General features: G+C 44.4%; 1 protein-coding gene across 2 annotated transcripts in view; it reads right to left on the reverse strand.

Annotated features, from left to right (window-relative positions):
• The window catches only part of DNAJC2 (DnaJ heat shock protein family (Hsp40) member C2), a 33278-nt gene that overhangs the window by 2931 nt on the left and 18137 nt on the right, over positions 1-12210 (reverse strand). For both annotated transcript variants that reach the window (XM_062212938.1, XM_062213023.1), the window contains exons 7-15: positions 11216-11281; positions 10629-10720; positions 10431-10552; positions 9898-10047; positions 3384-3472; positions 3235-3304; positions 1402-1586; positions 459-559; positions 234-341 (exon numbers count right to left, since the gene is read on the reverse strand). In XM_062212938.1, the coding sequence (XP_062068922.1) occupies positions 234-341; positions 459-559; positions 1402-1586; positions 3235-3304; positions 3384-3472; positions 9898-10047; positions 10431-10552; positions 10629-10720; positions 11216-11281 (983 nt within the window). The remainder of the gene's footprint in view (positions 1-233; positions 342-458; positions 560-1401; positions 1587-3234; positions 3305-3383; positions 3473-9897; positions 10048-10430; positions 10553-10628; positions 10721-11215; positions 11282-12210) is intronic.

The raw sequence follows: 12210 nt of genomic DNA on the forward strand, positions 1-12210 counted from the left end.
GTTTCTTCAGCTGTCCCAATGAAATCCTCTCTAACTCTGATTTGTAAAACCTAGGACTAAAATAAGCCCAGGTCCTTCCCCCACCCCCACCCCCAGCCCCACGGCACCTGAGATGAAAGCACTGTTAATTCTCAGTAACAGTTAGTTGGAGTAAAGCTGGGACTGTCTGGAAAATGCTTGCCTGGATACACGGCTATCTTTTTTCCACTTCCAGAAAAGCAAAACGTTGTTACCTTCAAATCGTTCGGAAGGTGTTGCGTTGTCGGCTTGAGGCACCACTCCATGTTCTTTTCTGAACTTATCAAATGCCTTTTTGTTTATGTCATCTTTTTGATGAGGGTCTGAGAAATGAAAAAAATTCAATGCAGAACAGATTATCTCATTTACTCTTTCATTAATTGCCTAAGTCACTTAAAAAATAGGTGTTTAAGAGAAGTGATTTCTCAAAAGTAACTCACCAAGTTTTTGGAGACTCTTCGCCTTGCCAATAACATCTTTGGCAGTTCTTTTGACTCCAGAAGAAGAATGTATGTTCATGTAATTAGCAATAACTTCCCATCTAGAGCAATGGACATGATCAGGTAATAGTACTAAGGAATACCAAAAGTCGTTACATTTCTACTGCAGAAGAGAACGGTACGAGCTCCAAATTGGTGGTCTGATTATGCTACTTCCCTAAACTACTATTCCTGGACTATAATTTTTTGCTTTTCATATGTTTAAACCAACTACTTATAATTCTGGTTTTAAGTTCATACAAAACCTGACAGTCTGTACAAATCAACAGAAATAAAACCATACATGCACTACTGCCAATGTAATGCCTATGAAGGTAGTTGAAAGTTCAGGGGGAAACAGGATGAAAAGGTTAGTTTACTTTTAGTGCGAAAGGATTTTGAAAACCATTCAGTTTTCCATGAACTACCTGAAGACCCTTTATGTGTGTGGACTTCCAAATGGTTTTGTACCAAAATAAATCCTTTAATTCCACTTTTCACAGACTTTTTTAAAGCGTCCTGGTACTGAGATAATTCATTCTGAAAATTGAACCTTACTTTCCTCATCTATAGAATGAGGGAGGCTGACCTCCAAAGCTTTTCTGAGTTCTAAACCCAGACTTTGAGGCTTCAGCTGGAGTGAAAAGTCTCCGAGCAAGACTGTGAAAGGGTGCCACAGAACATGAAGCCCAGCACCAGCCAACAGGCCAGTGCGGCTCCCGTGTGGCGGCGACCTGCACTCGCCCCAGACCCTGCGGCAGCATCTTGCAGTAGATACACGTGTACAAGACTGGCCAGCGTGAAGTGTACCTGTGTGTGGCACAGGATCTAGTGGAAAGGCCATCTCTGAAGTTCCTGCTGTAGCCCGCGTGTGCTCAGGAAAAGGTGTCATTCGAACTAGTACCTTGAATTTGTTCCAGCAGGGAAGAGGTTCACAGCTTTAATCAGTAACTGCAGATCGTCTTCAGACCAATTTTTACTGCCACTTCCACCTCCACCCGTTGACTTCTCTGCATTCTTGGATGCTTGCCGCATACGAGCCTCGGCTTCCTCCTTCTCTTTTCTAATTTGCTCATTTATTTCTTCTATCTACACAAAATATCATAGGTAAGTCAGAAGCTCAGGCGTCTGGCTACCTGATACTCCCTTTCTGGCTCTGTGTAGCCCTCACTCTGGCCCCACAACCTCTCATGCCAAGCCCCCAAACTAGCATCAGCTTTCCACTCTAGCTTCCAGTTTGTTCCAGGAACAAGAACCACCCATGGCCTGCCCTGCCCTGCCCTTGTGTCCTGCGACTTCCAGTTGCCCTGGACACTACTTGGGAAGTCTGTGGTCACTAGGTCATTCACACACAAGGCCATTTCAAACCTGCAAGCTCCAGGCCTTTCACAGTGGATCATCTCATTTGTTCTTTACAGGAAGGAAAAGGTACAGAAAAATCTGTTTTACCTTCAGATTCTACCCCTTCCACTGTTACTTGTAGTCTACTTCAAATATGCATAATACTTCCTCTACTTGAGCTTTCATTCAGCTGCTACCCAGGCAGCATCTGACATTTCTCCCCTTCGGACCCTAGAAACAATCACTGGGTCCCTGTGATACCAACTGTGAGTTTTCCCTGATTCCACCATCACTTTCATGGTCCAGGGCCTTATAGTGACCACTCCTGACTAGTCACTACATGTAAGCTGATGCATCCTGCCCACAAATGCCAGTACAGTACAGCGCTGAACCCTCTGAGAGATCTGCAGTAACACAGATGGGTCTTGAGGGTATTAAACACTTCCTTACTTTGACTTCATTCTTCCTAATCAACTTCATTTCCCAGTTCTCTATAGTTTAAGTTTGTTTATTTGAATGTTAGAGCAAGAGTTTTTCCATCTGCTGGTTCACCCCTCAAATGGTCACAATGACTGGGGCTGAGCCAGGCCAAAGCCAGGAGCTTCAACAGGGTCTCCTACAAGGGTACAGGGGACCAAGCACTTGGCCCATCTTCTGCTGCTTTCCCAAACACATTAGCAGGGAGCTGGATCGGAAATGAAGCAGCACTCAGATGGGATGCTGGCATGGAAGGCTGAGGTTTAACCCACTGTGCACAATGCCGGCCCCCGTTTCATAGCTGTGTAGTTCATGGTCCCCAGCCTTCACTTTAACACTCCTTCCTCACTGAGCCCTCTGCCCTTCCCCTAACCACTCAGATGAGGACTGGGCACTTCCTGTCCACCCAATAGCATTTACTATGGCCTTTCATCTTTCCAGAATCCTTTTCTTTTCAGCATAACTGTTCCTGAACTCTGTGGCAGCAACAGCATTAGGCATTTCTCCAAAAGTGCATAGGCACAGTCAGTGCTATATGTATGTATGTGTGTATGTATGTGTGTGTGTGTGTATATATATATATATATATATATATATATGCGCTCAAACTTGTTGAACTGAGTTAACTTTATAAAATAAAAGCTGTAGACTGGACAGAAAGATCTTTTGGATCAAAATGTTATACCATATGAAAATACTCAAGGAATAATCAAATTTTTTCTAAAAATTTCATGAAAACTGACTAATGTGCTATCTAGCACAAATACTATCAATGATAAACTTATTAACAGAACATAGTAAGAGACATAAACAGAAGTCAGATACTCTCTGCTCTTAGTAACATATTAGGTGGAGAAACAGCAGGGTAAAAGCAGAATTAATTGTTAAATATAGGTAGAAGTGATTCTTTCTTCATTACCTGTTTTTCGAGAGCTGCCTTTCCTACTTCCTTTGTAGAAGATGTGAGTGTTTCATTCAAGCACTGTAAGCTAAAGAAAGAAAAAAGTATGAAACTCTTGCTAAGCCTGAAGATGCTTTCCGTAGTAGTCCCAAAGATAACGCACACACCTTGCCAATTCCAGCCGATCACAAAGTTTCTCCACTTCTTCCATCATCTTCACCCGTTCTGCCTCATTGTCAGAAAAGTGATTCCATGTCTAGAAACACAATGCAAACATTTCCATTTATATCTCCTGACACTCAAAAATGCATCCATGGGCACAATTATAGAGCATGACCTTTTCAAAGAGTGTTTTTTTGTTTGAAGAGAAAGAACTTTTTTTTGTTTGTTTTTGACAGGCAGAGTGGACAGTGAGAGAGAGACACAGAGAAAGGTCTTCCTTTTGCTGTTGGTTCACCCTCCAATGGCCGCCACGGCAGGTGCACCGTGCTGATCCAAAGGCAGGAGCCAGGTGCTTCACCTGGTCTCCCATGGGGTGCAGGGCCCAAGCACTTGGGCCATCCTCCACTGCACTCCCTGGCTACAGCAGAGAGCTGGCTTGGAAGAGGGGCAACCAGGACAGAATCCAGGGCCCTGACCGGGACTAGAACCCGGTGTGCCGGCGCTGCAAGGTGGAGGATTAGCCTATTGAGCCGCGGCGCTGGCCGAGAAAGAACTTCTATCTATTGGTTAACTCCCAAATGCCTACAATAGCTAGGCTTGGCCAGGCTGAACTCGGGATCCAGGAACTCCATCTTTGTGTTTCCCACAGGCAGGGGTGCACACACTTTGGGACACTCCATTCCCAGGCATATATCAGCAGGGAGCTGGACTGGAAGCAGAGTGGCCAGTACTCAACCTGGCGCTTCAATAAGGGATGCCAATGTCTAAGGCTGCAGCTCTACGACGCTGACCTCTGAGAGGTTCTTGATGCGAATGTACATGATGGTCTTCTGTCCATCACTAGGTAATCCCAGGGCTCTCCCTGATCAGCTGACAACAAAAGGCATTACCAAATGCAGGAAGAGAATCAAAACAGGAAAAAAAAAAAAAAAAAAGGTAGAGTATCTCTGGATGGCATTAAAAAAGTTAGTCATTACTCCTCAGAACTAATTAAGGATTGAGAAATCTATGTGATGACTCAAAATCTCTTTTTGACTGCTTAGTCTATATAGTGTACTTAACTGTAAAATCTGATAGAATTAAAAATTTTGATTGATAATTTAATTTTGGGAGGGAGAGAAGGAGAGAGAGAGAGCAGTTTGATCCGCTGGTTTATTCCCCAAATTCCAGCTACCTCCCAGGGTGTGCACCAGCAGGAAGTTGGAGCTAGGCGTTGAAACCAGGCACACTAATGTAGGATGTGCGAGTCCTAACCACTGTCTTAAAGGCCCATCTCTCCTGGAAATTTTAATTTCATTTTTCATTAATTTTTTTTTAAATTTTTGATTTGAGAGAACAATATGGGTAGAAATCATCGACCTGCTGTTCACCCCCAAAATGCCCACAACAGCCAGAAGCCCAGAAATCCATCTGGGTCTTCCAAGTGGGTAGCAGCGACCCAACTACTCGAGCCATCACCTGCTCCTCACAGGGTATACATAGGCAGAACGTGGACAAGAAGCAGAGCCAGGACTAGGAAGATATGGGATGTGGGTGTCCTATGTGGCATCCTAACTGATGCAACAGACACCCACCCCCCTGCTGGAAATTTCAAATGTGAAATTAAAGATAACATAATACTAAAGAAGAGGCAATATTAACAGAAATTCTGTTCTATCTGGCCGGCGCCATGGCTTAACAGGCTAATCCTCCGCCTTGCAGCGCCGGCACACCAGCTTCTAGTCCTGGTTGGGGCGCCGGATTCTATCCTGGTTGCCCCTCTTCCAAGCCAGCTCTCTGCTGTGGCCAGGGAGTGCAGTGGAGGATGGCCCAAGTCCTTGGGCCCTGCACCCGCATGGGAAACCAGGAGAAGCACCTGGCTCCTGGCTTTGGATCAGCGAGATGCGCCGGCCGTAGCGGCCATTGGAGGGTGAACCAACCGCAAAAAGGAAGACCTTTCTGTCTCTCTCTCACTATCCACTCTGTCAAAAAAAAAAAAAAAAAAAAAAAAGAAAAAGAAAAAAGAAAAAAGAAAAAAGAAATTCTGTTCCATCCCCTGATTCACTCCCAAATGGCCACAACAGCAGGGGCTGGGCCAGGCCAAAGCAAGGAGCCAGAGCTTCATTTGGGTCTCCCACGCAGCTGCAGAGGCCAAGCACTGCTGCTTTCCCAGGTGCACTAGCAGAGAGCTGGATCCTAAGTGGAGCAGCTGGAATGTGAACACGTGCCCATACAGATGCCTCTGTTGCAGGCATCCCACTCAGCCCACTGCACCACAACCCCAGCCCCTCCAGTGCTTCTTTTATATGGACACTTCCCCAGACTTCAGACGCACCACTGGTTTTCCTCCTGTCTGGTCACTGCTTCCTCAACAACACCTTAAGCACTGGTGTTGTCAGGGTGCCATCCTGCACCCTCCTGACTCTCCAGGGAGATACCTCATCACCTGCATGTTTTCTCATGCCAGTGCGACCTGGGTGAGGCTGTGGTGATCCTGCTCTTGACTGAGCATCTTGATTTAAGTGTCCCAGCAGACTCAATGTGCTCTAAACTGAACTCATCATCTCCCTGCAGTCTGTTCCTCCTTTGTCTTCTATTTCTTTTCTTGAGTGGCAGAATTACAGACAGAGAGATCTTCCATCTGCTGGTTCATTCCCCAAATGGTTGCAATGGCTGGAACTGGGCTGATCTGAAGCCAGGAGCTTCTTCTGGGTCTCCCATGTGGGTGCAGAAGCCCAAGCACTTGGGCCATCTTCCACTCTTTCCTAAGCACATTAGCAGGGAGCTTGATGGGAAGTAGAGCAGGCAGGACTCGAACCGGTACCCTTATGGGATGCCAGAGCCACAGAGCAGAGGCTTAACCACAGCGCTGGCCCCATGTCTGCTATTTCACTGAATGCTACCACTTCCCTCCTCTATTACCTGAAATACACTACCAGGCCCAATAGGCAGTAGCCTGTTCTACTTCCTGAACATCTCTTCATTTCATTTAACTTTTTCCATTCCTACCATCTTTAACTTATTTCAGGCTGGAAAACTGTCTCATCTGGATTATGGCCAAAGACTCCTAGGACAAAAGACTGCTATTAGGTCTCTCTGCCTCTAGTTCTCTCACAGAACCCTGACCAAAACCAGCTCAGTACCAGATTTAAACTCTTCAGTAAAGCTTTAATATAAAGTCCTTCAAGATTTGGGTCCTTGAGGCCAGCGCTGTGGCATGGTGGGTAATGCCACTGCTCACAGTGCTGGCATCCCATATGGGCACCAGTTCGAGTCCTGGCTGCTCGCTGCACTTCCGATTCAACTCTCTGCTATGGCCTGGGAAAGCAGTAGAAGATGGCTCAAGTCTTTGGGCCCCTGCACCTGCATGGGAGACCCAGAAGAAGCTCCTAGCTCCTGGCTTCAGTTCAGTCCAGCTCTGGCCATTGCAGCCATCTGGGAGTGAACTAGCAGATGGAAGATTCTCTCTCTCTCTCTCTCTCTCTCTCCATCTCTCCATCTCTCCATCTCTCCATCTCTGTAACTCTGCCTTTCTAATAAATAAATCTTAAAAAAAAAATTGGGGTCCTTGTAACCACTTGAGATACTCCTGGCTCAGTAGGCCCCATTTCTCAGCATCTTTGCATTGCCTCTTACCGCTTTTTGGTACTTTCTCATATTAGTACTCATTCTGAAGTGTTTAAATCACTTGTTTTTCTAGTCATTTTCCATCACTAACCAGTAGATCCCGTGAAGGCAATGACTGTCATTATATCCATATCAGTGAATGATCAAGAGACATTTGATGAATGAATAGATTTACTCATGCTGGAAAGCAGCAACAAAACAGTTACTGGGACTGGCACTGTGGCATAGTGGGTAAAGCCACCAGCTGCAGTGCCGGCATCTCTTTGGACACTGTTTTGGGTCCTGGCTGCTCCACTTCCCATCTAGCTCTCTGTTATGGCCTGGGAAACAGTAGTGGATGGCTCAAATTCTTGGGCCCCTGCACCCACATGGAAGACTCAGAAGAAGCTCCTGGCTCCACATCAGCCCAGCTCTGAACGTTGCAGCCATCTAAGGATAGAGGACCCCTCTCCTCTCTCTCTCTGCCTCTGTAGCTTTGCCTTTCAAATAAATGAATATATCTTTAAACATAATAAAAATTAAAAAAAATAAAGAAGTTACAAAATGCCAGTACTTTTATCTTCATTGATGCATAATCTCTAATAGCTATTCAAGCTTTCTCATCCCTAAATGGCCTTTTTAACATTTTCCATTGGGCCGGCACCATTGCTCACTTGGCTAATCCTCCGCCTGCGGCACCGGCATCCCATATGGGTGCTAGGTTCTAGTCCTGGTTGCTCCTCTCCAGTCCAGCTCTCTGCTGTGGCCTGGGAGGGTGGCCCAGGTACCTGGGCCCCTGCACCTGCATGGGAGACCAGGAGGAAGCAGCTGGCTCCTGACTTCAGATCGGCGCAGTGCTGGCCGTAGTGGCCATTTGGGGAGTGAACCAATGGAAGGAAGACATTTCTGTCTCTGTCTATAACTCTACCTGTCAAATTAAAAAAAGATTTTCCATTGTGTTTTCATTATATGCTGGGTGTACTACATGTATACTTGTGAATTATTTAATCTTCACTACTCAATGGCAAGGCATTGTCAGCCAGAATACAGGTGGAAAAGGTGAAGTAAAAAAGTAGTAGGGGGGCCAGCGCTGTGCCATAGCACGCCTGTGGTGCCAGCATCCTATATTGGTGCCAGTTGGAGTCCCAGCTGTTCCACCTATGATCCAGCTCTCTGCTATGGCCTGTGAGAGCAGTAGAAGATGGCTCAAGTCCTTGGGCCCCTGCACCAGTATGGGAGACATGGAGAAGCTCCTGGCTTTGAATTGGCTCAGCTCTGGCCGTTGCTGCGATTTGGGGACTGAACCACCAGAAGGAAGACCTCTCTCTCTGCCTCTGCTTCTCTGTAACTCCATCTTTCAAATAAATAAATAAATCTTAAAAAAAAAAAAGTGGTAGACAGAGAATGGCTTCAACTCCAGGCAGCTTGCCTGAGCCCATGTTCTTTATCACTTTCTTTTTTTTTTTTTTGACAGGCAGAGTGGACAGTGAGAGAGAGACACAGAGAAAGGTCTTCCTTTTGCCGTTGGTTCACCCTCCAATGGCCGCCGCGGTAGGCACGCTGTGGCCCGTGCACCGCACTGATCCGATGGCAGGAGCCAGGTGCTTCTCCTGGTCTCCCATGGGGTGCAGGGCCCAAGTACTTGGGCTGTCCTCCACTGCACTCCCTGGCCACAGCAGAGAGCTGGCCTGGAAGAAGGGCAACCAGGACAGGATCGGTGCCCCGACCGGGACTAGAACCCGGTATGCCAGCGCTGCAAGGCGGAGGATTAGCCTAGTGAGCCGCGGCGCCGGCTCACTTTGTTTTCTGATAGAAGCAGTACACACATAGCAATCTTCTACCCAAGTGAAATTTAAGAAAATATTTCATTTTTTTTTACTCTTAAATTCTCTTCCTGCTCACCAAATGCTTGAAATGATTAAAAAAAAAAAATAAATGCAGCCTAGGGATGGGCTAATTTCAGTTCATTATTAACTGATGATTTGGCAGAGCATGTACTATATGTGTCAGTGTCTAGAGCCTTCTAGACATTCACATGAAAACACAACAGGGGCAGGCTTTGAGGCACAGTGGCTTATGCTGCTGCTTGGGTCCTGCATCCCATATTGGAGAGCTGGTACGAACCCCAGCTACTCCACTTCTGGTCCAACTTCCTGCTTATGCATCCTGGGAGGCAGCAGAAGATGACTCAGGCACTTGGACCCCTGCCACTCACGTGACAGAACCACACTGAGTTCTGGGCTCTTGGTTTTGGCCTGGCCCAGCCCTGGCTGTTACAAGCATTTGGGACGTGAGCCAGTGGATGAAAGATCTCTCTCTCTCTCTCTCTCTCCGTCCTGTTCATCTCCTCCTCCCCACTTAGTAGATAAAAATAAACATAAATTAACAATTTTTTTTAAATACCTCTATGTAACCCTGACTTTAAAATAAATAAATAAATATTAAAAACAAACAAATTGTGGTCCATTTGCACAGTGATCTGGTTTCTGCAACAAATCAAGAGTAAATGGGGGTGGAGGAGGAGGGCTGGGGGCCTGTTACAGAATTACAGACCACTGCAGCTGCTGTGTTGACCTTATGTGCATCCTACTTTACATAAACCAAGTATAAAAAAAATTACAGTGATATACAGGGAGATCAGAATATGAACTGAGTATCAGAATATGAATACCAACTTTAATACCATCAACACTGACAAATATATTTTGGTTTACTAATGGCATCATGGTCATTTAATGTCAGTCCACCAGGACTGCATACTGAAATAGGCACATGGGAAGTTCAGCAAAAGTTAATTTAAAAGCAAATTTGCATTTTAAGATAAAATGTGTACACCTTTTAATCATATTTATATAGTATAAAGAAAGAGCTATTTTTAAGCTTAGCTTGCTTGTGCCTATTAGTAATACTATTTATTCAATCAGTCTGACATACCTTGCATGAGTTTCGAAGTTTTTGCCTTTCCTTTTTAATTGCTTTTTTCTGGATATCTTTCTCCTTCTTTGCCAGTAACGCCTGCTGTCTAACTTCTTCTTCTTCTTTCTCCTTAGCTAAGCGAGCAGCTTCTAATTCAGCTTGTCTTTGCTTTAAAAATAGAAAGTTCAATCATTTTAATAACAAACTCAGAATTTCCAAATGCCCTGTCATTTTATTCAAAATATTCAATCTTTTAAAAATGTCAAATTAGAAAAAATGACATCTACTTATTAAGGACTGGAGGTTGGACTGGGAAACACAGTTCATTAAGTTCTACAATATTTACTGCAAAATGTGCAACAGAAACACTAGAAATCAGCATGGTATTAAAGGCACTGGTAGGACATCATGTTTTTGCTAAGAATCTGCTAAAGGAAGCTCTCAATCAACTGAACCAGCTTGTCATGATGCATTCCCAATTTTTAAAATAGATCCAAAGACTAAAGATTTTATGAACATTTAAAGTCCAACTTCATCAAATATTATCTTACTTTTTCTTTAGCTTCTTGCTCCTTCCGTTTTGCTTCTGCTTTTGCTTTCTTTTCTGCTTCTTTCTTGGCTTTTTCTTCTTCCTTAAATTTTTTTATCCTTGGATCACAGCTATATGCATTGTCTACCAAAAAAAGTTAATCTTTTGAATGTCTAACATTTAATTCAAGAACTTAAAAAACAGCAGCGATTATACTGACCAACTAATGTTCTTATTCTGTTCATTTCTTCTTTTTTTCTTTGAGCCCTGGTTGCTCTGTTCTGTTTTTCAATCCATCTCCTCTCATCACGACTAGAAAACAGAAAATACTGGCAATAAATTACTGCTTATAGGTAGTATTCTTGAAAAATGTACTGTTTTATACATTTTACGTAAGTAAAGTCTTAGAAGGCTAAAATGCTCTGTTGCTCCTAATGTTGAAGTGTGCCTCTGTTTAGTATTAACCTTGGCGAAAACTTTTGGACACTCAAGTCAAAAGAATTCCCCCTCCTCACAGGGAAAATTAAAATAAAACCTGGGTCAAGGAAACAGAAGAAAAAGGATTTCATGAAGTAAGCTGTTTTGACAGTTACATTTTACTATTTAAGCATATCCCAACCAATTACTGATGTGGCCCTGTCTAGCTTAACTTCTGAGAAGGGATTTCAAAATACTTTGTCAGAGAGCTTATTTAAAAAGATGTACAAAGAGAAAAAACAAAAGAAAACATGTGACACAATTTTACATTATCACTAATACCAAAAAACCAAATAAATATTTTTCTTCATCAATGCCGTTCATACATACCATTCTGCTTTTTCCTTTTCTTCTTCATCTAAGTAAGAAAATTCTCTCCAAGAATCAAAATTATACCTAGACAATAATAAAATCAAGACCAAAAAAATGAAAACAAAAGAAAAACGCATGTCATTTCAGAAAACAATCATGACAGGTCGGATGGGTCTGCCTCAGCAGGTCACCCTGCCCTCCTTGTGGTCAGGGACGCTGCGCTTCAGCTCTCACAGGCACAGCTCCCTCCCCTCTTCTTGAAACTGCATTTGGCATGAACAAGGAAAAGACTCTCTCCCCTCATGCCTAAGGCACATACACACTTCCCTGCTATCCCTTCTCTGTTAGATTTCTTTCTGAAGGACCCTTATGGGGGAGAGGGACAAGAAACTAGGCCTGGGCAGATATCAGGGGCTTCTTAAGAGGTTAGATGTTCCCCAGGGTCCAGCGGGCACGTTCTCTGGGAAGGAAAAGTCTATCCCCTTTAGAGAACCTCTAGGCATGCCCAGAGCAGAGCTGCCACTCCCCCTTCGAAGAGTCTCAGTACTCTCCTCAGCATTCTCTTCAGCTGGTTCCCTCAGTACTCTCCTCAGCATTCTCTTCAGCTGGTTCCCTCAGCACTCTCCTCAGCATTCTCCGGTATGCTAATTATCCCTCTATATAACCTGTGTGAAACTGCCGCTCAGGGCTCCTCACCGCCTTAGGTGGGGGCCCGTTTGCGCAAACGTACAATAAATACCTCATGCTTTTTGCATCAACTGGTCTGGAGTCTGGATTTTTGGGCGTCCTCTCGAGCAAGTGGGCATCTCTACAACTGAGAGGTCCAACATTTCTTGCCTAGGACCTGCATGGCTTACCGGCTTCCCTCGTCTGTCAAGCTACAAGGCCACTCTAGGAGTGATCAGGTAAGAGCGACTACTGCACAGCTCAGAGAACTAAACCTTATTTTGTTCAACAGTGATAAAAATGTTTTCATATTTACAAGATGATTTAGAGAAAATACAGCACATAAA

Source organism: Lepus europaeus, chromosome 1 (assembly GCF_033115175.1).
Source record: "Lepus europaeus isolate LE1 chromosome 1, mLepTim1.pri, whole genome shotgun sequence".
NCBI classification, from domain to species: domain Eukaryota; kingdom Metazoa; phylum Chordata; class Mammalia; order Lagomorpha; family Leporidae; genus Lepus; species Lepus europaeus.